The 26094-nt window shown below is 35.7% G+C and overlaps 1 protein-coding gene across 3 annotated transcripts in view; it reads right to left on the minus strand.

Annotated features, from left to right (window-relative positions):
• The window catches only part of NELL1 (neural EGFL like 1), a 947998-nt gene that overhangs the window by 709979 nt on the left and 211925 nt on the right, over positions 1-26094 (minus strand). For all 3 annotated transcript variants that reach the window (XM_007497168.2, XM_056802023.1, XM_056802024.1), the window contains 4 exons: positions 19155-19289; positions 12814-12916; positions 6699-6772; positions 255-354 (listed from right to left, as the gene is read on the minus strand). In XM_007497168.2, coding sequence (XP_007497230.1) covers positions 255-354; positions 6699-6772; positions 12814-12916; positions 19155-19289 — 412 coding nt within the window. The remainder of the gene's footprint in view (positions 1-254; positions 355-6698; positions 6773-12813; positions 12917-19154; positions 19290-26094) is intronic.

Consider the following 26094-nt stretch of genomic DNA (forward strand, 5'->3'; position numbering starts at 1 on the left):
ATTCCCAACTATAGTTAGGGAAACTGAGACAGAGACATTTTAAGTACTTTGTCCCTGGCTGTACATCTGACCAGTGGCAATAATGCATTTAGATTCTTGGTCTCCTGATTTTCAGCACAGCAATCGTTCCATCCATCTTTCAGAAGAAACTGTATCTCCTTCACCATATCTATACATTGTAGAAAACCATTAAATCCCACATTCTTCCCAAACACCAACCCTCATATGCCAATGTCCCCTAAATTTTGGCTCACCTCTGCAGACACTACAGCACTGGTTCTCTGGAAGAATATGATCTTCTGATGAACAGTTCAAAGGAGGACACACTTCTGTCACTTTTACTAAAACTCCACCCTGGAAATCAAATAAAATGAGAAGATAAAAGAATTTTGATTTAATGAATCATTGATGAAAGTATTCACCCAAAACTTAATTTTTAACAGTGACTCTGATAAGAACCTGTGACAATTCTCCTCTGTCCTCATCCTATCTCACTCTCCCAACCTAGCATCAGTTTTGCTTCTAAATGAGTACATATACCAAACCAGTACCTCCTGGTTCTGCATAAGGTGCGTTCAGTGATATTTAGTCAGCCAATAACTCAGTTCCATTTAGCAAACCTTTAAGTGCCTACTAGATGCAAAGCAATGTGACATAATAGGTAGAAAATAATCTAGGTTTGAAACTAGAAACTTGTAGGTTCATGGAATGCTTCCCTCACATCCTGATTTTGTGATGCTGGACAAATATCAACCTATGTCAGCTTCAGCTTTCTCACCTATAAAACAGGAATTATAACTAGCACCTTTCTCATAGGGTTGTTGCAAGGATCAAATGAAATAAGATATGTAAAGTAACTTTGCCCATCTAAAAAGCCCCATATGTTAAATATTATTATTTAAATCTTCTATAATTTTTATAAATTTAATAAAAGCTATATACTTATATACTTATATGATTTACATTAATTATAAATTAATATATTTACATTAATATAATTTTAATACTCTCTGCTATTATTATTATTAGTTCTCTTGACATTTTATGGATAATAATGAATTATATAAGCTGCCTGTCATCAGTCAGCTATTGCTCTTACCAGGTGACCAGCCTACAATTTTCCCATGTATACATCTCCCTGATGACATTGTTCCTACCCAGTTCCTAATTTATAACAGACTATAGCCTGCTCATGCTCTTTGCAAGCCTGTCCACTGCTCGTGAAGCAAATGTAAATACAAAACAATATTTCAAAGTCAAGTATGATTTACTTTCAAACTAGATATTCTTTTGGATATTATATGCTACTATCTTCTCTCCATCATGTATAATTCATAAAAGCTGTATAAGCTTATTCATGAGGGACAAGGCTTGGACCTGCAATTTCATTAATGGAAGGACCTCCCAAGAGAGGAAAGTCACTGCCAGTATAGACCAGCACCTTCTCTGAAATTAAAAGTTTTAGTGAGCTCCTTAAGCCAATAAAAAATTGAGTGATTTTTCCACATGAGCCCATATGGGCCAATATGAATCAGTCAGTACTTAAACCTAGATTTTATTAACTCTGAAGCTATATCCAATACATCATGGCTCCTCTAAGCTAGAAGAAAATGTAATAATTCTGGATTAGCAAAATACCAACCTCCCACTCCCACCCCCTATAAAACATTATTAGTTAAAAGATAATAAGAAAAAGAAACAGGTGACACAGAGTTAAATGGAACAAGCATTATTTTTAGAATCAGGATAACTAGGTTAGAATCTCAGCTCTACTAATTGTTACCAATGTATGAGCTGGTGGGCAAGACACTTCTGTCTCTTTGTCTCAGTTTCCTCATCTGTAAAACTAGTGGTTAGAAAAGAATTTGTTTAGGTCCCTCCTAATTCTAAAATCTATGATCCTACGGGAAAAGGAAAAAAATCAGCACTGTGAAATAAATTACCTCAGAAGTCAAGGAGGAATTCACTATCAGAAAGCATTGAATGATTAGTTCACCTTTAATATATTTATTATATAATAATTATTTCATCTTAATTTTTTGTTGTTGAATTTGTCAACTTAAATTTTAAAATGTAATATTATCTATGTTTTAGTGTATTTTTCGTTTTAAGTATTTCCCAATTCCATTTTAATCTAGTTTTAAAAAAAGAAGTCAAGAAAGATAAATAATTAATTACATATTACCAAGTGAGAATAAAATTTCAATTAAAATCCCAGACAAACAACCAATCATACCGAGCCCAATTCAAGCTGACTAGCTATTTGCACCTGTTCAGAACAATAGCAATAAGAAAGAATCAGAGGGGACTGGCATGGGGGCAGGGTGGTGGAGGTTGGGGATGAGCAAGGTTGCAAAACAGAAACTCCATAGTAAGGACAAGGAAGGAGAATGTGTGTCTGAACTCGTTGAGACGTGTTCCTCTTTCCTTCTTGCTAAGTTTTGACCTCAAGGTTAAAATAAACAATGCACCAGTAGAGGTGAGACTTTTTACATTTGCTGGGATGCAGCATTCATTTGCCAGGATGTACAGCCACTGAAAAAATAGTGCTAGACATGGCATTCTTCTTTCATTCTCATTTCAGTCTTCTCATGCCTTACGGTCTATTGTAGCCAACATTATAGGCTTCACTCCTACTGCCAAAGAGTAAACTTTTATTAAATCATTCCAACACAGAACACGTCCTCTCTCTCCTTTAATTTGTTCTTCACTTGTGACCTCAGTTTACTAACAACTGACATATGCATATATGTGTATATGTATGTATATATATAAATATACATAAAAGAAAAATTTCCTCTATGTGAACCTCTCAAATATATTAGAAACCCAATGGTACAATAGATAGAGGAATAGGCTTGGATTCAGGAAAAACTGGCTGGGTTGGGGTCATGCAACTTTTGCATACTAGTTGTGGGATCATAGGAAATTCTCTTAACTATTCAATGCTATAGGCAGTTCTCTAAAAATCACGTAGTTGAAGATCTCTATTAATGTAGAGAATTTCCATAATAAGAAATCCCTTCATCAGTGATATGACAGTTCTAGTCTCTGTCAAATATATATATATATATATATATATATATATATATATATATATATATATATATATATAATCCTTATTTTTCAAACTGGAACTCAGATTCAACTGGATTAACTTTTATTCATGACCATATAGTAGCTAGTATCAAAGGTGGAATAGAGGTCCAGATTTTATGTTCCTTTCTCTCCCTGCATCTTAATTTGCATCCTTAATGAGGCTATTTATCCAAGTTTGTAGAATGTTTCTAACAATATTTTTCTCAGCTACTAGTCACCCAAGAGTTCTTGCTGTTATTGTTGTTGTTACTGTCATTGTTATATTAAATCATCTCTGAGATCACTTCAGGGATGGACCATGATACAATGAGTAAATATCATCAAATGGTTATTGAAGAATCTAAATCAATGGCCCTTTTAAAGTGGGTATTCTTAATCTTTTTATAGCATCACATAGGTCTAGTAAAGGCTATTGACTCATTCACAGAATGATGTATTTAAATTCATAAAATCCATTGGATTACAAAGTAAACCAATTATATCCAAATCCAGTTCTCTCTCTTTAAATATATATGTTTAAAAATATGTAATATTAATAATAAAATAAAAATATAATATATATGTAGCTTTTCATTCTCACAGCTCTGTAAGGTAGATATTATTGTCACCATTTTACAGATGAGGAAAATGAGGGAGAGAAGTCAAGTGACTTGCTTAGGGGCTCAGTAAATTCTTGGGGATTTGAACCTGTTTTTCTAATGTAAAGGTTCTAGTCACATACTACCCATCTGAAGCCTATTACCTCCCTCAAATAGCCCCATTAGAGCTTATTCCAAGAAAGAAGGAGATGGTCTCCTGGGGTACATGGCAAACACCTTCATGGAAGGAATGAGTTGCATGTGTTACTTGCTTAGTGACTCTGTTTCCACAAAAACATACGGGTCTACTCTCTGGTCCAAGGTCAGAAATGCCATCCTTATTCAACCTGGATCATCCCAGTTAAGTCAAAAATTCAGACCCATTCTACAAACATTAAATATTATAAATATGGATGATGTCAATATAACCATGTGTTCTACCAGTTACTACTTATCTACAACTGTATCAGTCTTTCAGGGAGTACAGAAAATGGACTCCAGCATTACTCTCTCTAGCCCCCAGAGATTCCCAACCCAAGTTCTGCTGAGATTTTTATATAAAGCATACATGTAAAACCCAAAAAGGTTTAGATTTTGCTGCGTTGCTGTTGGTTTTTTGTCAAAAGAATCTTGATTTGACTGTCTGTTGATGAAAAGAGCCTGGCAGCTTTAATCAACCTTTAACACATTTAATGAATGAGATCAAAATTAACAAATAATGCTTTAAGTAGTGGAAATTACATTTGTAGTAATGTGCAAAGCCTGTGACAGGAATTAAATCAGTGCCACTCCACAAAGGGGGTTCACATAAATTATAAACTTCATCACCTCTTTTCACTTGTTTTTCTGAAACATTTCAATCATGAAAGGAGTTGATGATTCATGTATTTTAACCCTCTTGATTGTGATTTGTTTCCCATGATCTTCAGGTCTCTGTGTTGGTGGAGGAATGAAACTTCCATTATCCCCTACTTACAAAGAGGACCTATATGAAATTGGTTAAATACAAACACTCTTAATTACCATGTTTCAACTTCAATTTCTCACAACTTACAGAACTCAGATTTTCCATTATCAAACTGTTTTACTCACAGAAATGTCAAAGGAGACCAATGATTGCTTAAAATTGAGAAAGCCTATATATGAGGGATGATTTGTTTTGATTTTTCAAACTACCACAGACATCATCCATGGAATTTTTAACACAGATTTTCCCCCACCTTATCTGGTGTTATGATTCCTCTAAAACCATCCTGGGACCATGAACATAGAACTCATGACTGTTGAATAGATTTGAGGATCTGTAACTTCTTCTACATTGAATTACCTCTCTTCTCCCATCTGATATAATATCCATTAAAGTCATATTCTATGACTCCATTATAACCTTCTCTGAACCCTAGTCTATATATTCAGTCTGAATATGTCACAGGATAAACAATAAAGTATTCTGAGACAACACATCAATGATCAATCAACCCTACAATACCAAAGTACACTTTATTTCTGATCAACACATGCTCCCCAAAGAAACAAAGAACGTTATCAATTGAGGTAACAATTTGCTTCCATACAGGGAGAAGATATTCTATAAGAATTTGCTTACTTCTTCCTTCAATTTCAAGCTTAACTATGAATTTTGTTTAAAATGCTAAGTTTGCCAGACCCAAACTACTGTTATAATTCTTCAATGCAGTGCTAGCCAACTTTCTGCCAACTTGTGAAGTTGGCTTACATGGAGTTAGGAACAAACACCCTAGACAATTATCTGCCTTGATAACTCTACTCAGTCCATCATTTCTTCTCTACTAGAGAGCTGGAATTGGACATCCAGGGCCCTTCCAACTCGAGCAATACCTTGCCTGAATGCAAGCCTTCACAGAACTTCATAGCCACATAAAGAACATTTAGAGGCCATCTGCTCCAATGCCTTCACCTTACATATGTAGAATTTAAGGTATAGACAGGTTAAGGCACGTGTCTTTACTCTTTCCATTTCTCTGAAATTTAAGATTCTACATTTATCTCTTTCATCTGCATCCAAAGGGAAGTATTTTGAATTATCTACCTGAGAACCAGGATAACCCATCATTTCCCACATTCTTCTTCCCATGGTTCTGAATCAATCTCTCTCACTAGGAACAACTTCAGAAAGTTTCAAAACCAAGAAAGTAATAATAAGTTCCTTCCACAGTTGGGATGTCCTCCTACTAAAAATAATCATTCCCAAGTTTCTCGAGTTCAATCCTATACCATCCTTAGAATTGTAGACAAAGAACTGAAAAGAATCTTAGAGAATTGAATCTAATTTGCTCATTTTATAGCTGGAAAAACCAAGGCTTTCTTTCTCTATTGATTTACATTATATTTGCTTATAGTTATTTTAGAGTAATACATCTCTCCTGGATAAATAAGAATGTACCATTTCCCATACTTTTAACACAATAATGGCAGAAGTCATGTTATATTGATTGCTGTATCTGCCCAAACACCTCCTTGCACAGAGAATAAGAAGCATTTATTTAATTAAAGAAGAAATGATTGGACATTCTTTGAAGTCCTATCTCTATCTAATCTTTGATCCTATAATTTTGTTCTTATTGTTGCTTCTTATTTTTCAGTTGTGTCCAACTCTCTATGACTCCATTTGGGATTTTCTTGGCAAATAATACTGGAGTGGTTTTCCATTTCCTTCTCCAGCTCATTTTTAAACCTGAGGAAAGTAAGGCAAGTGGGGTTAAGTGACTTGCCCAGGATCACACAGGTAGTAAGTGTCAGAGGCCAGACCTGAATTCAGGAAGATGAGTCTTAATGAATTCCAGTTCAATATTCTATCCACTGTGCCACCTAGCTGCTATATTTCCATAAATAGTCCCCTCTACCCTAATTCCCAACATTGTGGTCTCATGATGCAGTGCTATATAACTCTATTCTATACTCTTTAAATTACTGACCCATAAGTAGTATATGCATTTAAGAAACTGGTCAAGCCAATGCAAAAAAGTTAAGATACCAACTTACTCGACATTCTCGACAGCTCTTGGTTAAAATCCGATGACCTTCTGCAAGAACTTTTCCACCATAGATACATTTTGCTGTAATAAGATGGAAAAATTAGTCAGGATACCAAGGTCTTACTAAAGGAAGAGAGATTCTTTCACCCACAATTAAACAGAGGAAGAGAGTAACAATTTGGGAGAGTAGCTCATTTTGACTCCTATCACTATTAACACTTTAATTTTGGTTGTGGTTTCTGTGAATCATTTATATATTTTTTCTAGATTTCTTTTAGCTTTCTAATTCATAAATGAAGCTAGAGAATGAACCAAGCTGGCTTAAAGTATGATTGCCAATCTATTTTCAAAATATAGAAATTTTCTACCTCTGTCCCCCATGAACTTCCTCATCAACTCCTGAATCTCAGAATCCCTAGTTTCCTTCATAGCTTTGCTCAAGTACTACCACCTATGTTTACCTGATCCTCTTCCTATACCCACTTTTTCTACCTCAAATCATACTGAAGATTATATTCACCAAGGAGAATATGAGTTCTTCAAAGTCATTTTGATTTTGGAGCTCCCATATTTAACAATGTATTATAAAATTGTTATTGTTTTTCAGTTAATCATTGTTATAATATTCTTGCTACTTTGCTGGCTATTTTCTGATTCCAGTCACTTCACTTTGCATCAATTCATATAAGTCTTTCCAGGATTTTCTGAAATCATCCTTTTTGTCATTTCTTATAGTGCCATACACCCTCATATACAATAATTTGTTTAGCTATTCCCAATTGATGAGCATTTGTTCAATTTCCAATCTTTTACCACCTGTAAAAGAACTGCTATAAATATTTTATACATATATGCTCTTTTCTTTTTTCTTTGATCTCTTTTGGATACAAATCATCTAGTGGTATTGACTAGCTATCATGAATAGTAATAATAACCTACAAAGTGAGGGGGTTGCATTGGATTACCTCAAAGCCACTTGCATTTCTAAATCTATAAACTTATTCATCAATAGAGGTGTTTTGGGAATTGTGGCATTATTCATACTTTAAAATAAAAAGAGAGCTATTTAAAAAACAACTTTGCCCCTCAAGTACTGAAAAATTAACCAATGGAGCAACTGATTAGGACTATCAATTAGAAAACTTGTCTTTGGGGGGGCAGCTGGGTGGCTCAGTGGATTGAGAGCCAGGCCTAGAGATGGGAGGTCCTAGGTTCAAATCTGGCCTCAGACACCTCCCAGCTGTGTGACCCTGGGCAAGTCACTTGACCCTCATTGCCTAGCCCTTACCACTCTTCTGCCTTGGAGCCAATACACAGTATTGACTCCAAGACAAAAGGTAAGGGTTATAAAAAAAAAAAAAGAAAACTTGTCTTTGGGAAAAAAAGAGGTTTTACAAAGCTATGAAATGGGGGGAGGGACATTTGAATGTAAGTTCAACAAAAAAACTGAAGAGTCCCTATTATTAAATTCAAATTTCCCTGAAATATAATCCTTGATTTTATCTGGCTGACCCATTTTAAAGTATTACCAAAAATTCCCAAAAAGTATGATGTTCCCCTGACCAAAAAAAAAAAAGACTCCATCAAAATTCCCTTCTACATCAATAGCAGAGAACTCTATGGATTTGCCAACTATGGATTTTGATCAGTAAAGGTGCATGAAATTCTACTACTGAACTCTAAGAAGTAAATATAGAGTATTTGAAGTGAGAAAAGTACAAAGTCTTCTTTTGATATATACTGAAATTCAGGCTGTATCATAAACAATTTAAAATGGGAAATGGCAGTCATCATGCTGATAACTAGACCACACATACATATACACATGCCTACACACAATACCCAAATTATCTGGATAGCACAAACAGACATGACATTTTGGCCAAGATGATGAAATGCCCCATTTCACTCTACATCAATACACTATGCTACTGAAGCCCTGAGATTTCTGTGTTAAAATATCAGATGCTCCCAACTGCAGCTGGAACTGACTCATCCAGGTGGTTCATCCTGCTAAATGCATTGCTGTCAAATTTGCCAGATGCTCCTTTGCCTAGGCTGGGGACCAAAGAATAGTATTTTCCCTGTTTTCCATCGCCACATGCTGACTTGGATATGTAATGTCTCAAGACGTCTGTCTAGTCTGTTTCCTCTCTTCCTGTTTAAAATTAATCACTCCTGGAACACATTATAAATGAGAGAAACTCTTTCCTTTGATTTGCTGAAATTACATATGTGCATGGGTGCAGGGACCCATACGCTCAAATCATTTAAAACTGCTTCTTAATCAAGGGACCACTGGTCAGCCTTATCTCATTCTAATACAGTAGAGTTTTAAGGAAAGACTTTACTTAAAGCATGTATAGGTCCTTTAAATCTTCATTTGGCTGAGTTTAGAGTTGGTGGTTGTTGTCCCTCATATACAAAGAGGACCAAAAGTACATCATTAGTGATGCCTTTTGATTTGCTCATAATTGGATTTAATGAGTCGTTTGCACAATGTCATCAGATCCATTCTCTCTTCCAGAGTCATTGAAGTCTAGTGGTAAAAGAGAAGTCAAGGTGGCTCAGGATGTAGTAGATAAATGTGGCTTCTTCAATATCTAACCAATCTCTAAGAATTCCAATGCACCTGCTTCTGTCACTATCATTTCCATTGGAACAAATTGTTCGCATTTGCCCCTTCTGCCAGAGGAAGTCTTCATGTGTCTGACATAGATAGCCCCTTGACTTATTAATGGATTGGAGACCTGGCAGTTACCCTCATCTTGAATTAACCTGACTGCCAAGACAGTGTACTAGGTGTGGGCACTGTAAAAGCTATAACTTCTTGGAGCCAGAGGTGAGAACTGGGTAGCAGGTGAATACCAAAGAAGAAAAGCTTCCTTGGAAACAATTTGCAAGCCATAGCTTTCCCTACAAACGTTGTACACTCCTGAGCTTATAAGTATGGCACCAAACTACAAAGTGATCATAATTCATTTTTTCAAGATCACAAACATGCCTCCTAATCTCTCAAATGACCAGTCTTTTCTCTGATACCATTACTGTTGCCAAAAATAATTCCTATCTATCCCAATTCTTTAACTCCCTCCACATTTCTCAGAGAAAATAACACAAAAAGCACATCAAACTTTGGTGGCCTTTAGATATGTTTGGGGAAAACAAAAGTTCAAGGTTAAATAGATCCTTTAAACCTTCAGCACTGTACCAATGATGTTTGATTCAGAAAATATAATATGTCCACGAAGAATAGATCAAAAGGGATTAGACTAAGTTGAATTTAGTTTTGCTTTGTAATAACCTAAAAGAGAAACTGGAAAATGTATTTCTTTAGATCTGAAAACTTGGACCTAAGATTTGGGTCTAGAAACCCAATGTTTTCCTAGAAGATAAAGTGGGGCACATTAGACTCCAAGACATTCTTTGTCTATGGAAAGTTCTATGAACTTCAGTCCGGTCCCAACCATTCTTCAGAGTTCACAGAATTGAAATGTGGAGATCAACATTTTATAATCTACTTGAAAAAGAAATGGTAGATCAAAAGGTTTTGGCATTCCACTACCCCAAGTCTCTGTACTTGATCCCATCTGTTCTCTTTCCATACTTCACTCACAATTTCATTTCCTGTTCCAAGACCTACAATTTCCTCTATGGAAAGGATTTTCAAATATCAGATTTGTTGCCAAAAAAGCATTTTGTAAACCTTAAAGCCATTATATAAATAAGCTATTATCCAGAGAAGAAAATTCTGGGGAGAAGGGACCTAAGATCACACCACCATCACTTGCTACCATAAATCTGAGAGCCATAGCAAAACACTGCCTATGCCCATAGTCATCATTCAGAGAAATAACCTACATAGATATACCACCTGGAAATAGCCTCTGTGGCCACAGCATCTGCAGACTCAGCAAAGAAAGTTTTCACTACCAAAGTCATTGGCACTGTCAAATGACTCAGGATGAAAAATTGACAGGGTTTTATTAATGTGAATGCCACTAAAGAAGACATTATCACCTGCATTGCCACTGTGCCCTCAAAACCATGGGACTTTCAATCTGACATGGAACTGAAATGTCCTATATGTCTTATCTCCCTATCTTATCTCTTTTTCTAATAGAATAGAGGGTAAGCTTTTTTCTTTTTTTTTGAGAATAAGATTCTTAGAGAAACAGACTCATATTTTTTTTTATTTGGATTCTCAGTGCTTAGAATAGCACTTTCGAGATAGTAAGAGTTTAATAAATGCTTTTTAATTCATTCATTCCTATGAATGCCAGTTCAATCTCCGGCACTAATTGAGCCACACTCCTATATTCTCAACTGTCTATATTGGTCCATCTTCCCTTGGATGTGCTGCTAGCACATTGAACAGAACAGTCTAAAACAGAACTAAACAAGAGATTCCTCAGGGAGATGTAATAACTCCCTACAAGTATTTGAAAAGCTGTCACCTGAAAGAGGGGCTCGATTTTAGTGCTAGAGGGCAAAATTACCATCAATGGGCAAAAATTGCAAAGGAGTAAATTTAAACTTGATGTAAAATTGTTTCCTTAATAGAGCTGTCCAAAAGTAGCATAAACTGCCTAGACAGGTGGTGGGTGCTTTCTCAGCAGAAGTCTTAAAGAAGAAACTATATGATGCCCACTTGGTTACTAAAGCTCTCTATAATTTTGAGTGAGACAGTTTAGTAGAGAGAGAAGGGTTGGCCTCAGAGTCAGGAAAATCTGGGTTCAAGGCTTACCTCAGTACTGACTTTGAAAAGATGTTATGGTCAGATCTGTACTTTGACAGCTAACATAGGATGGACTGGGGTGGGGAGAGTTCTGAGACAGACAGACAAACCCACCCACAAGCTATTGCAATTGTCCATGTATGAAGCTTGAGATGGTTTGCGCCAGAGTAGTAGTAATATCAAGAAGAGAACTGATATTTATAAAAGTTATAGTAAATACAAGTGGTATATATAAGAGGAAAATATAATCAATTGACCATATTTCCATCATCAAAAAAATAATAACCTGACATTTTGTACACATTATACAGACATTATCTCACTTTATCTTCACAACAATCTGGATATAATTGACATTTTATGAGTAAGGAAAATGAGATTCTAAATGACTTGTCTGTGGCCACTTAAGTGGTATCTGTCCAAGGTATGCAAGTCCACCCTGGTTGCAAATATAATACTCTGCACTACAACATTCTGTTAAACAGAAGTTCAGCATCTAGCAATAGGTTTTCCACAATTAATCATATGTATTAAATACTTATATACCATACATTGTGCTGGAGACACCAAGACAAAAATGAAACTGTGCCTTCAAGGAGCAAATGTTCAATAGAAAGAAATGGCATGCCCACAAGGAAATGTAAACAAAATATAAAGTTAATAAAAGGGGGAAGCTAGTTGACTCCGTGGACTGAGAGCCAGGCTTGGAGATGGGATGTCCAGGGTTCAAATTTGACTTTGAATAATTCCTAGCTGTGTGATCCTGAACAAGTCACTTAACTCTCATCAACTAATCCTCACTGCTCTTCTGCCTTAGATGGAAAGTAAGGGTTTAGATAAAAAGAAGTCAATACAAGGTAACTGGGGGTTGGGAGGAAGGCACAAGTATTTGGGAGAATCAGAAAGGGAGCTGGCAGTTGATGTAAGTTTGAAGAAATCCAAAAGATCCAAAAAGGTAGAAAAGTAAGAAAGGAGCATATTCTGAGCATTAGGGTCAATTTATGCAAAGGTAGGAATTCAGGAGATGGAATGTCATGGCAGAGGAACAGAATGAGGGACAAATTGGCTATACTAAACAATTCTAGTATAGACAAAAAATAAATCTACCTAAAAAAGTTTGGTTCATTTGCTAGACTTAAAATACTAGACATGCCTTGCTGCCAAGATTATCAAAATTACCTCAGAGGAATGTGAGACTACTTTTCTCCTACTGGTGAACAAATTTACATTATTGTCATATGTTTACTTTTATTTAAACTCTTTTTTATCATTTTTTCTGTGCTTATTCAACAAGGCTTTAAAGGCAGGGGTGGGTGGGAGAGGCAGAGCTATCTGTCCATAACTAGAGACATGCAGACGAATCTTAATCCCAGCCTGTACTCACGGCGACATGCTTTACAACACTGGCCTCCAATGTGGACAGGGAGTGAATCAGGAGAGCAATTCAGAGGGGGACAGGACATTCTCCGGCATTCTACTGCTCCACTCTGAGGAAGAAAAAAAAGAATACTTAAATAAGAGAAGACCATGGGAAGGGAACACAAGCAGAATGTACACAATGACTATAATAATACAGGGTATTTCAAAAGTCCGTTTTATACTATTAAAGTGTTAAACTGCATTAAAATTTTGGATTACAAAAGGAAGGAAGGAAAGGAAGGAAAGGAAGGGAAGGGAAGGGGAAGGGAAGGGGAAGGGAAGGGGAAGGGAAGGGGAAGGAAAGGGGAAGGGAAGGGGAAGGGAAGGGGAAGGGAAGGGGAAGGGAAGGGGAAGGGAAGGGGAAGGAAGGGGGGAACGAAGGAAGGAAGGAAGGGAGGGAAGGAGGGAGGGAGGGAGGGAGGGAGAGAGGGAGGAAGGAAGGAAGGAAGGGAGGAAGGGAGGAAGGGAGGAAGGGAGGAAGGGAGGAAGGGAGGAAGGGAGGAAGGGAGGAAGGGAGGAAGGAAGGAAGGAAGGAAGGAAGGAAGGAAGGAAGGAAGGAAGGAAGGAAGGAAGGAAGGAAGGAAGGAAGGAAGGAAGGAAGGAAGGAAGGAAGGAAGGAAGGAAGGAAGGAAGGAAGGAAGGAAGGAAGGAATTCTCTCTCTTCCTCCCTCCCTGACAACCTTCCACCCTCATCTTGAGGTGCTAAGCAATCTCATATGGATCTTACATTTGAAATCATGTAAAACATTTTTCTCTATTAATCCTTTTCTGTGTAAGGTACCACAAATATAAAAAAATAAGAAAGTGAGAAAAGTTTGCTTTGGTCTGGATTCAGACTCAGTTCTTTTTCTCTGGATGTGGAATTTTTTTATCAGGAATACTTTGGGATACTTTGGGATCATTGTATTGCTAAGAATAGCTGCCATTCATACTCTTTCACTGGTACATATTCCTGTCATTATATACAGCATTCTCCTGGTTCTGCTTAGTTCACCCTGCTTCGTTTAGGGTAAGCCTTTCCAGGTTTTGCTGAGCTCCTCCTGTTTGTCATTTCTCACACCAAATAATATTCTATTACAATCATATATTTACTCAGTCATTCCCCAATTGATAGGTATCCCATCACTTTCCAAATCTTTGCCATCCAAAGAGTTGCTTAAAACATTTTTTGTATCTATAGATTCTTCCCATTTTTGTTTTTTTTTTTAATCTTAGGGAAATAAATCTAGTTATGGTATTGTTGGACCAGAGGGTATATAATGTTTTATAATCCTTTGGGCATAAGTTCAAATTGCAATCCTGAATGATTTAATCAGTTTACATCCCCCAACAATGCATTCAAGTCTCAGCTTTCTCATATCCCCTCCAAGTTTTGTCATTTTTCTTTTCTGTCAAAATAGCCCATCTGACAGATGTGGGATGGTACCTCAGAGTTGATTTAATTTGCATTTCTCTATTAATACTGATTTGGAACAATGTTTACATGACCATAGAGAGCTTAACTTACTTTGAGAACTATTTGTTCATATCCTTTGTCCATTTATCAACTATATATATTCTGATATAGTCAACTTATTTTTCTGTGTATTTAAGAAATGAGGCCTTCATTAGAAAGACTTATAAAAATTTTAGCCCCATTATGTTTACCACATATTACTCTCCTTCTGATTTCTCTAGTTTAGTTTCTGACCTCCACCTTCCCCAATTGGCCTTCTTTTTATTAACCTTGTCTTATTCCCTTCCCCTCTTTGTTTAAACATAGTTTTTAACTAAACCAAAAATTCTTAAATTATTTCTCTTGGATTTATTTTTGAAGTAAATTATTTTTCCCATGAGATGTTTTACATGTTCTTCTATTTCTTCACTTTTGACTTTGTTTGACTATTTCATGATGTCTCACAGCAACATCATTAGCTTCCACTTGTCCAGTTCTAATTTCTATGGCATGATTTTCTTGAATGAGTTTTTGTATCTTCTTTTACAATTGGCCAATTCTACTTTGAAAAGAGTTCTTTTCCTCAGTGAATTTTTGTACCTCTTTTTTCAAAGGGTCAATACTGTCATTCAAGAAGTTTTTCTTTTCAGTGTGTTTTTGTAAAATTTTTTTTTCCATTGGCCAGTTCTGATTGTTAAGACCAGCTTTTCTTTGGATTTTTGTATATTTTTTACCAATAGGCCTATTCTGTTTTTAAGGTTTTTGTTTCTTCAGTTTTTTGTGCTCTTATACCAAGCTATTGGCTCTTTTGTTCATGATTTTCCTGTATAGTTCTCATTTCTTTTCCCAATTTTTCTTCTTCCTCTCTAATTTGTTTTTTTAATCCTTTTTGAGCTCCTCAATTAATTCTTTTTAGGCTTGAGAACAATTAATATTTTCCTTGGAGGCTTTAGAAATAGTAGCATTCATTTTGTTATCTTCTAAGTTTGAGTCTACCCTGTAACCAAAATAATTTTCTTTGCTGAGTGTCTTTCTGTTGTTAGCTCATTTTCCTGCCTTTTTTTTTAATTTAAAAAACTGTTAAAGTTGGGCTCTGTAGCTATGATGAAGGGAGCTTTGATCCAAGCTTCAAGTTCTTTGGACAGATGCCTTCAGAATGGGCACTTGGGATCTATCTGTTTTCAGTTCTTCCATGTTAGTATAATATAAGGATAAATGTGTTTAATTCTCTGATATTTAGTATTCTGGTGTGCTGGTATTCCTCCTTACCTTTTGATTGTGTCCCAGGGCTGCAACCTGGTACTATGTATGGATCTCATTTTGGGGTGAGAAGCTTTTGTATTATACCTTTCCCTAGCTGACAGTATGTCAATGATTATAAGCTACATATTTTTTATTTTTAAAACTTTTTACCATTGTTTTGTTTGCATGTGTGATATACAATTTTAGTTTTATTTTTCTCTCCTTTTGTATTTGAAGCACATGTCACCAGTATTGAGAAGATTTTCTTTAACTTTTTTGATTTTGCAGTAATAAGTTTAAAATACATTTGCTATAATATTAATGGATACCCAAAAAGCTTTAGACTATAAAACTGATGCCATTGATTGTTTAAAAATATTAATGGGGACTTTGTTTAATGATTCTGTCTGATACCAAGAGAAGGGAATACAAAGAGAGCCATCACACAGTACCAAAGAAGCACAAAGTCACTTGCATAATGTCAATAAAGCACAAGGTCAAAGAGACCAAAACAATTCTATGTGGATTGATGACATTCTGTGCAAAGAGTGCACGGACTTAATCATGTGTGAGGGTTGAGGTTGTTTAACATGTGTTAAATGTGGGTCTTCCTTGTACCACACATTATATAAAATACATGATATAGATTATTCTGGCTCCATCCTGACTCCCATTTGCTCCTATAATCTAGTCCCTTTTCTCTCTTATAGTATGGCAAATTCCTGTAGTCTTGGTTGCAAATGGGTAAGTTAAATATTACTGCATTTTGACCTATAGACTTATGGGACAGAAATTACTTTAATTGGGCCCTGATTCAAGGACCTGTTATAAATATATCTTTCTTTTACTTAGAATTTTTACACATAAGACTTTTATAATCTATATTTCATCCAAAAGTTAGTTATCTTTTCTCTTATTTGGATTTTTTTATTTTTTTAAATTTTCTCTAGGCAATTGATTCATATAATTCATAACTCAGTCATGCATCCCTAAGTGATCCCTGTGTTTTTAAATCACCCTCTTCAGGGAAGAATGTATAATTATCCCAGAATGTAAAGTTTAATAACTTTTTTAGAATAATTTTTGGATAAGAAACATGCTACCTCTCCAAATCCAGAAAATGAACTATTTGGAGAAGGCATCCTGAAGATACCTCTACAGACCACACACTGCACCAGAAGAGCCAGAGTGAACTTTGGGATGTGGTGATTTGAACTGTATGGGGTTGGATGCATTTGTTTTGTGTATATATACTCTTATGCCAAAGGGAACTTCCTCCCTTATTGGCTTTTTGTCAATGCTCCTAGAAATCATTAGTTTTGTTTTTTTCTCCTTTATCCCCAAATTACTGTAATTTAAAAGTTGATTATGTTAAATAATCAAATTGGGGAGGCTAGCCCCCAAAATAAATAATCATGGAGGAATGTATAATTAAAAATCTGTTACCCTAAAAAAGAACTACATTTACCAGGAGTCCACTAACTTCCTGTCATTACATACTTCCTGTAGACAGGGGATAAATACTGAGTAGGTGGTCCTGCTTTCTCTCTTGGGCATGCAGCAAGCGTGGTGACTGTGGCAAGTGGGGATTTTGAAATGGCTAATCAGCCATGGGTATGTGGTCTTTATTTTGCATCCTCTTTATTCCTTGATTTCTAAAGATCATTAATAAATCTCCTAAAATATAACATTTTTATCATTGAGATCTAAATTTAATTTTTACACTACCTCCACCATGATGAATCAGATCCTTCATGCTGGCATTCTAAGTTGTTTTGGGCTAAAAAATTACTTCACCCTGTCTTTTTGTGGGTTATGCTATTCCAGAATTTATTTGGGGCCTCATATCATTGTTTTATAGAGGGTAACTTAGTAGAAATCAGATGGGGCCCTGTTCCTTCTCCACTATCTTGATTTTACCCTAAAAGACGGATTTTAAAGCATGTCTCTCACCTTTCCACAGAGAAATAGTAGACTTTAGGTGCAGAATCAGATATTCATTTTAAAATAACCAATTCATTGATTTATAGCTAGGTGCTTATCAAAATGTAATGGTCCCCATGAAGTAGTCACATGTGTTTGAAATTACACTATTATATAAAATATGATAACTTGTTCATTTTAGTCATGTTCAATTCTCCATGACTCCATTTGGTATTTTCATGGCAAATGTATTAGAGAAGTGTTCCATTTTTTTCTCCAATTCATTTTACAGATGAGGAAACTGAGGGAAACAGGTTTAAGTGACTTGCCCAGGATCATACAGATAGTAAATTTCTAAGAACATATTTGAACTCAGGAAGAGAAGTCTCCTAACTTCAAGCCCAGGGCTTAATCCACTGCACCACTTAGATGCCCTATCAAAATATGGCAGCAAGTTCCCAACAAATGGAAATATGCAATGCAAATTGGAATAATGTGAAACTTTCACTGGATTAATTATTTACATTAATCAAGATCTAGTTAAATTTCTTTTAAGGAACATCTTCCTTCTAAGGGTGGGTTCTTTTGGGGAGAGAGTAGGTGAAGAGACATCAGAACTGAGATGAGACAGATGTAAAATAAAATAACAGAAATGTGGGAATAAGAAGAGAGAATAGAAGAGAGACATTAGGGGTTTCTTTTTAAAGGTCCAAATTCTGATCTCAGGAACCTCAGAGAAATAAAAGCAATATTTGAAGTTTTAATCTATTTTTAAATCTATTTAAATCTATTCCTGGATCAAAAAGAAAGTCTTTTCTGTAACCTGAATAAACTCAAGCCACCTCTGTTGTTTTCCTGATATACATCATTAACTTTATCCCACATGCCCATCCATGGCAAATAAATTAAATAGAAAACAAAAGTCCATTCTGACAAGAACATAAATAGGACCCTTTGTAGGCTCTGTCAATCACTTCCAAGACACCTACAATCAGTTTTATATTTTCCTGGACAAACAATGGCATTCTACAGATATTTATCAAATAATTTCAGTGGAACAACATTTACATACTAAAACCCCTTCCAATTCCTAAATCCTGACTACAGAAGCCATAGTTGTTAGTATGTAAGATGATGAGACATTTGGGAAGGAAATTAAAGTCATATTTAGCACCCTATATGGGAAAGTAGCTATTAATTAAAATATCATTTCCATAGTACTTTAAGGTTTATAAAGTGTTTTGCACTTATTTTTTTATCCACACAACCATGCTGGGAGATTAGTGAGTCACATAACTCATGTCTATAACAGGATTCAAACCCATTTGCTCCTGGCTTTTAAGAACAATACTCTATAACCATCATCCCAGACTTCCTAATGAATGAAACCAAACATTGAGTCTGAGTTTCAAAGATATATTTCCCTACCTCCCACCATTAAACAATAAGCTTCTCAAGGATATAATTAGGACAAGTGAGAGACTGCTGTCAAGAGGAAATCAATTTTATGTTCTAAAGATTTACATTTGTTTTAATGGCAGATTTCTAGCATTTCTCAACAATCATACAAAATTGCCTGTAGGTGCATACAAAATTAAAAAAAAAAACATAATAATTCTCAGAGTTAACATATGTCTTCAAAAGGCAAGATTATACCATAATTAGTTCTCTACCCGTTAAATATGATTTTTTAAAAAGAGTCTTACTTTACATGTACAATTCCTGCAATGATCATCATCTACCCAAGAGTCTTGGTCTCGATAGATCAGTCCATTTACTTGACAGGTCTTCTCGCAATGGCAGTTTTCCAACTGACTGAGCCTTGTTTCTGCATAATTCAGCTGTAAACCAAAGTTACTAGTTGTAATTTCTATGATTCACTTGCAGAGTTTTTCACAAAGCCAATATGAAAATGGGGAGGGTTAGAGAGGGAGGGAAAGAAGAAGAAAATTCAAACCACTCACCATTCTACAGCAGGATCTAATTTTTGTTACACAAGGTGAAATCAGTCTAAATTGAAGACATATTGGCTTCCATGGTCTAATGAGCACCAAATGAGACATTAAACTGTATCTCAGGGACCTCACGGGTGTTCATAAATTTGTGTACTTTCAGCTCAAACCACACACTGAAGCACTCATAATGAATGTATTCTCGAGTACTCATTAAAATGTTTACAGGAAATATAATCATGAACACTGGTGTACTTCTATTCATCTTCTACCCTTACATCCCTTTTGCAATGAGATATTAGTTGTAAAAAGGCTCTTAGAATCATGCCTAGAACACAGTTTGTACTTAATAAATTCCTAATTTTCCCCTTCTCCCCTCCTTCATTCTTCTCATATTAATCAAGTGGCCATGACTTTTGAGAAATAAAATTAGCTTTTATTCCAATGGTTAAGAATCTGGAAAAAAAACAGTGGGGAAAGAATTTTTAAAAAAACTTTGAAATACCCATTCCCCAAATCTACAAGCCAAGTTTAAGAATTTCTAAACTTATTTTCCCAGAAATATGCTAATTTGTTGAAAAGGAGAGAGGGAGAGGAATGAAACACCAATAAATAAGAGCAGATTTTGTTAAACAGTTCACTGGTGGGTCATTTCTATATTATGTTTAAACACAATCATTTTATCAAGATAAAAATTCATCCCCAGGCTGGTGAGAGGATGACATCCTTTTGTCATTATTGTCCGACTTCCTTTAGTACCAAAAATGAGTCAGCTATGGTTCAGAAGTAATAGTCTTTACTAAAGAGCCATGAAATAATTTCCCTTGGTCTTCTTAATCTTCATGTATTCCTTTATTTCTTGAAAACCTACTCTTAGAGTACTCTAGGAAAGCACTCCATCCTTTGATCAAGGCAAAATATCCCTATCAATTGTCCATCTAGAGGACTTATATCAGGATGATGTTGATTTCCAAGAGAATGTGCTTAAATGAGGTTCTAACCCAGATAGATGGTAGCCTCAATATTGACCCTAATGAGTACACTGACTTTACGAATAATTATATATGTATAATTTTGAATATCATATATTATTTTGAATATAATATATTTATTATATATTATTTTAAATACATATTTTGAATATGTAAAAAAGTAGTACAATAGATAGCTATCCAAGAGGAAGAAAAAAAAGAAATTGTGAGATGGGTTCCAAAAGGTAATGAAATAACCAAAACAAAATTTAACTACAGGAAGAAAATATGAACCTCATTATGCACTCTATTAATCTGTTATCCCTTCCTAAAACAAAATAAAATGACTTGACTCTATCTAAAATATTGAATCTTTTACAACACCTTATAATCAGGCTGAACTTCTATGCTTCCAGCTTTCATTTGAAGCTCTAAGCTAAACTTTCAATGACTTCCATGACCAGTCTTCCATAGTAATTGGCATCATCATTAGTAATCAGTCTTTGATGTTAAGATAAGGGTGAGGAAAAGGAGTCAGACCTTCAAAGTAGGAGATTTGACCATAGCAAGGGAAGGAAGGGAAGTATAAAAGGCATTTAACAAATAGTAATGAGACTACATACAGGAAACTATGAGAATTCTCTGTAATGCAGATGCCATATAATGGAATTTAACTCTGAGCATTCACTGAATATTGGAACCATGAGCTTTTAAAAACAGGCCAGCACCCTGGCTCAGATCTGCCAACCCATCTTAACAAACTAACAAAAGAAGTTAATTTATTCAGATATCTGTAATAGTTTGAGAGGCAGCAAAGTGCAGTAGAGATGTCAAACATTGCTGCCCACATTGTAGCCTGCAACAATTCCCAGAGCAAACAAAACCAGATTAAAATATAATTGAGAAATATTTAACAAAATAAATAAAAATACAATAGAACACATAGGATATAAATATGTGGTTTTTGAAGTCAGCCAATATATAGCCTGCAGGCATTCTTATGTATGGTTTAATGCCCCTGTTTGGATTTGAGTTTGACATCACTGGTAAAAGGGACCCTGGATAAGTCATTTAAAATTCTAATGGCCAGACAAGTCACTAAAACCATGAACTTTAAAGCCAGTAATATGCAATGGCAGATGGCATTTCCTTCCTGGCAATTCAATAAATCACAGGTCCTAGAGATGCATTAGATAGATAGATAGATAGATAGATAGATAGATAGATAGATAGATAGATAGATAGATAGATAGATGGATGACTAGATAGATAATGTATATGTATATATCATATATAGTGTGTATATAATAATTTACTACTCCAAGGGCTTATGATTTCATCAGTCTATGATCTCCAATTCCAGATGCATATGGTAACTCCCTGGAACCTTTGGTGGTGGTACTAGAAAGTTTTCATGGTCAAAGAATTCAGCCCAGTGAAGCTAGACTGGAAAGAAGCATCTTTACACTTAGCTAGCCTGCTCTACTATCAGTAGACATAACTGTCTTCATCCAACCCTCTAATCCTATCCAGTTTGGTACATCCTGCCAATATCTGTGTTTCCCCAGCCCAAGAACCCAGAACCACCAGCATCCTACAATATGGCTCTGGAGCAGAACTTGACCTGAACATCATTAATGTCAGGATATGTCAAATCACCTGTAAACAGACTACCAAGAACTTGTTCTTCAATTCTTAGTTACCAATTATAACTTCATCCAAATAATCCTTCTCCAGGTACCCAAATACTCCAATGAATCTGTGATAACATGAATTTGAATGCTCTCGACAAGCAGATTACAAACCTCTTTGTCTTTCCATATGTGATTCCTGTTCATATCCTCTGGTTGGCTTAACATAAGAGGATCAGTCAGCATGTTTGGGTCTCTATCTCTTTCTCATGATATCTCAAACTTCAGAATCAGTCATAACACTCAGAAAAATTAGAAGAAAAGGAATGAAAAGATAAATATCTTCAAACTCTTTCTGTTTTCTTTTCCTACATATTTAAGCCCAGAAATAATGATTGACCTGTATCCATCTTCATCAAATCAATGGTCCTACTGCCAAATATCTTTCCCCCAGTGATCTCAAGCCATTGAAAGAAAATAAAAACAAAGGAAATGAGCAATAATCTCAGAACTTACAGAAAATAATAATAGGTCAATTCCTTCTCTTGAATAATGAAGGAAATCAATAGTTTTGTATCCCTCTCAAAAACAAGCCTGATTTTCTGAATTAAGCTATCACTTTTAAGAGGAAAATACTTTGTCTCTAAGCTCTGTCTTTCTAGCACTGGAGCACTTGAAAAATATTACTATTTTGGGAACCAAAGTATACAAGAGGTCAAAAATTCATTCTAGTCTCCTAGAGTGACTGGAAATTAGAACTACTCCAAGACGGTTCCTAAGGAAATGTAAAATACTGGCAATATTCAGCAACATCTAACATCCAATGTACAATGTACCAGTTAAGATAGAAATCAAGTGACTTATTCAAAGGCTTAGTATCTTTGGCTTTCAGCATTTTGATTTGGATTTTAATTTAGGCTTTTCTATTAATAGTTAAAATCCAAAATTGCATCCCTGGAACAACAGTGAACCAAGAGACAAGGACTTTTAAAAGATATTTAATTTGTAATCTTGCCGTCCATTATTTTTATTTTTCCAGTTAAATCTCATAAAAGTAATAAAAGAGGAAAGCAAATGTAAGTCAAGGAAAAATTATATGTCCTGTGTCAGGCATTATAACATTGATTTATACAAATTCATTTTAAAAAGGATACTTGTATACCATCTACCTTCCTCTAGCCAAAGAATGGCCAGAGACACAAAACATAGACAAATCTATGTCTACAGGTCTGCACTATCTTTGTTCTTACATTTATCTATGCAACCATAACCTAAATAATTCATCCCTAACTATATGCATTCAAAGACACACAGCAGTGAAGTTTTTTTTTTTTCACAGTGAGAGGTCAATGAATGGATCTGAGCAAAGGAGTTGTGGTGTTGTCCCCCCCCCTTTGAAATGCTATTTACTTGGCATCTGCTGTATGAAAGGGAAGAGAAATCTTCTATTGTGTTAAACCTTTAAGCTTAATTGAAAAATCACTTTTGAGCTCTGCAAAACAATGAAAGCCTCAAAATTAAATGTGTTACAAGCTGAAACGCCACTCTAAGTGCCGCTTGATTTGCATAAATAGATTTGTCAAAGATTTAAACAGAAATAATAAAGAAATTCCCAGGTTCCAAGTTCTTGTTTTCCTGAGCACTAGGCTTAGGAAGGGAGTTTGATAGTGAAAATGGACTGAATGAAAAAAAGAAAAGGATGCTGAGAAGGGGCTGCCAATATCAGGATGTCTGTCCTCAGAAGGTAAGTGAATTCCCATTATTCCTGGCTCAGGATTCCACCTCCAGAGCATACTTGGTGCTATCTCATTTATCAATAGGGGCTGGGTGAAAACCATAAGGGAAGCAAAATCTGAAAATTGTCTACACTGCTCCCTTTTCCCCATGCAGAAAAAGCATTGGTTCTACCTCAGATGCTCTTGAAATTCATCAACCCCGACACTTGTCTCCTAGATAATCCATGCTTGAAAACACCAATCAGTTCATAAAATTTCAGAATTAACAAAAACTACAAAAATGAATTAGCATTGTAATGCATTCAACAATTACTAATCTAGTCTTGGCTTGAAAAATTTCTAATGAGCGAAATTCCCTAGTCAGTAAGGTCATTCCATTATACTTTTAGACAGCTTTAGAAGCCATTTCTTTCAATGAAGTCTAAATACCACTATTTCAAGCCATTGGTCCCAAATCTGCCTTCTAAGGAACCACCTGGGAATAATTCTAAATCCTCCTGTACATAAGTATAGTATTTAAATACTCAAAGAGAACTGGCATAAACCTCCAAATCTTCTGTTCTCCAAGTTCCTTCTACAGATTCTCCCATGGCACACTAGTTGCCCTCCTCTCAGTCAATACTTATTTTTAACATAGCTCACAGTTCTACAGGGCTTTAAAACTCACAAAGCACTTTCCCTGTTAGTGCATCATATATTAGTAGTCTTTTTTATATCTGCAAGAAGCATAAGGTTAAATGAATTGACTGGAGTCATCCCAGCCAGTAGATATTGGAAGTAGGATTTGATCTCTAATGCCGTGGTTCTTGACCTTTTTTTGTACCATGAACCCTTCCGGCAGTCTGGTGAAGCTGACCCATTCTCAGAGTAATGTTTTCAAATAAATAAAATAAAATCTATGTAGTTATAAAAGTCAATGATTATAGTAAAATACATCCAAGAAAATATTTTTAATTAAAATTATAAAGTCCTTCAAATATATCCACAGATTTCCTAAGATCCATGAACTCTGTTCTGGATCACAGCCTTAATATCACCTTGAACCGTGCAACCTCAGACTCTACCCTACTACAGGACTCAATGATAAAAATATTTAGATCAACTGGGCAAATGCTTTTGTTTCCTTTGGCTTAATCTTTTTCACTATGGCCACTGACCTTTTCTAAGTTTAGCAAGCAAGTCTTATCCCTTCCAGAAGAATGCCTTTCATTCTAAGCCACATTTGCTGCAGACTGGCCCATTAAGACCAAGCTTCCTCCCAAGGACACTCCCAAATCCTTTGGCACAGAGAGCTTAATGAAGTGAAGGGACAACATTGATCTGCATATACTTGTCATTGCAGCATGCTGTTCCCTCCTCCTCCACCAGCCAGGATCTTTATTTAGGGTTTGACTCATTTCACATCCCCAATGGGGTGACTCCTCTATTATAGGGGCCAGGAGGTACTAGTGTTCTGCACAGTTCATTAAGCTCCCTTCTACAGAAAGGGATGACTGAGGAGCACTGTCTCATTTCCTTCCCCTTTCTTGTCATCCAAAAAAGCTGCCACTGGCTGAGTTTACATGTGTCTCATTCACTCAGAAAGGCACTGGAAGACTTGTACTTGACAAAAGAATAAAAAATGGAAGCTTTTCTCTCTCCCTCTCTCTCCCTCTCTCTCCCTCTCCTTCTCTCCCTCTCCTTCTCTCCCTCTCCTTCTTTCCCTCTCCCTCTTCCTCCCCCTCCCATCTCTTGTCCTCCCCTTTCCAATTCAATTTTTGTTCCATCTTTCTTTTCACTGGATGAGTTCTCATGATTGACCTTTAAGTACCCATGAATACTCCATTTACCTTCTTCAAGGCTATTGCTGACACAAAAACATATATTTAAAGGGTAAGTGTTCATTTTTTCCTATAATCATGGTGGCAGGTCTGAGCTAACTGAGTTAGAAATATAACAAAATGAGGAGGGGGCTTCAAAAAACTGATTCTCAGCTTGTAAATGCCCCACAATAGGACATGATATTCCCTATAAATGCAGCAGTGCTCTCATTAAGCACAACATGGCATCCAGGGTGTATTGCTAAAATGAGAAAAAAATGGCTTTCTCACCAATACAAAAGAGGCAAAAATAAAAGGGCATCCCCTAAGCTGGGGAACAGGAACTCGGGTATTCATCTGAAGCTGAGTGGCATGTTTCTCATTCCCTAAATGTGGTGGTGAGCAAAAATATAATTAACAGCCTAGAGATCAAGCTGTTCCAGACAATAGGTAATAAGAACCTATGTAGGTGACACATCAGAAAGTAAAGTAATTGCATTTTTTTTACATTTACATGGGCAATATCAGCAAAAAAAACTAATACTAAAAGTCTCAGG

This window comes from Monodelphis domestica, chromosome 6 (genome assembly GCF_027887165.1).
Source record: "Monodelphis domestica isolate mMonDom1 chromosome 6, mMonDom1.pri, whole genome shotgun sequence".
Taxonomy (NCBI): Eukaryota; Metazoa; Chordata; class Mammalia; order Didelphimorphia; family Didelphidae; genus Monodelphis; species Monodelphis domestica.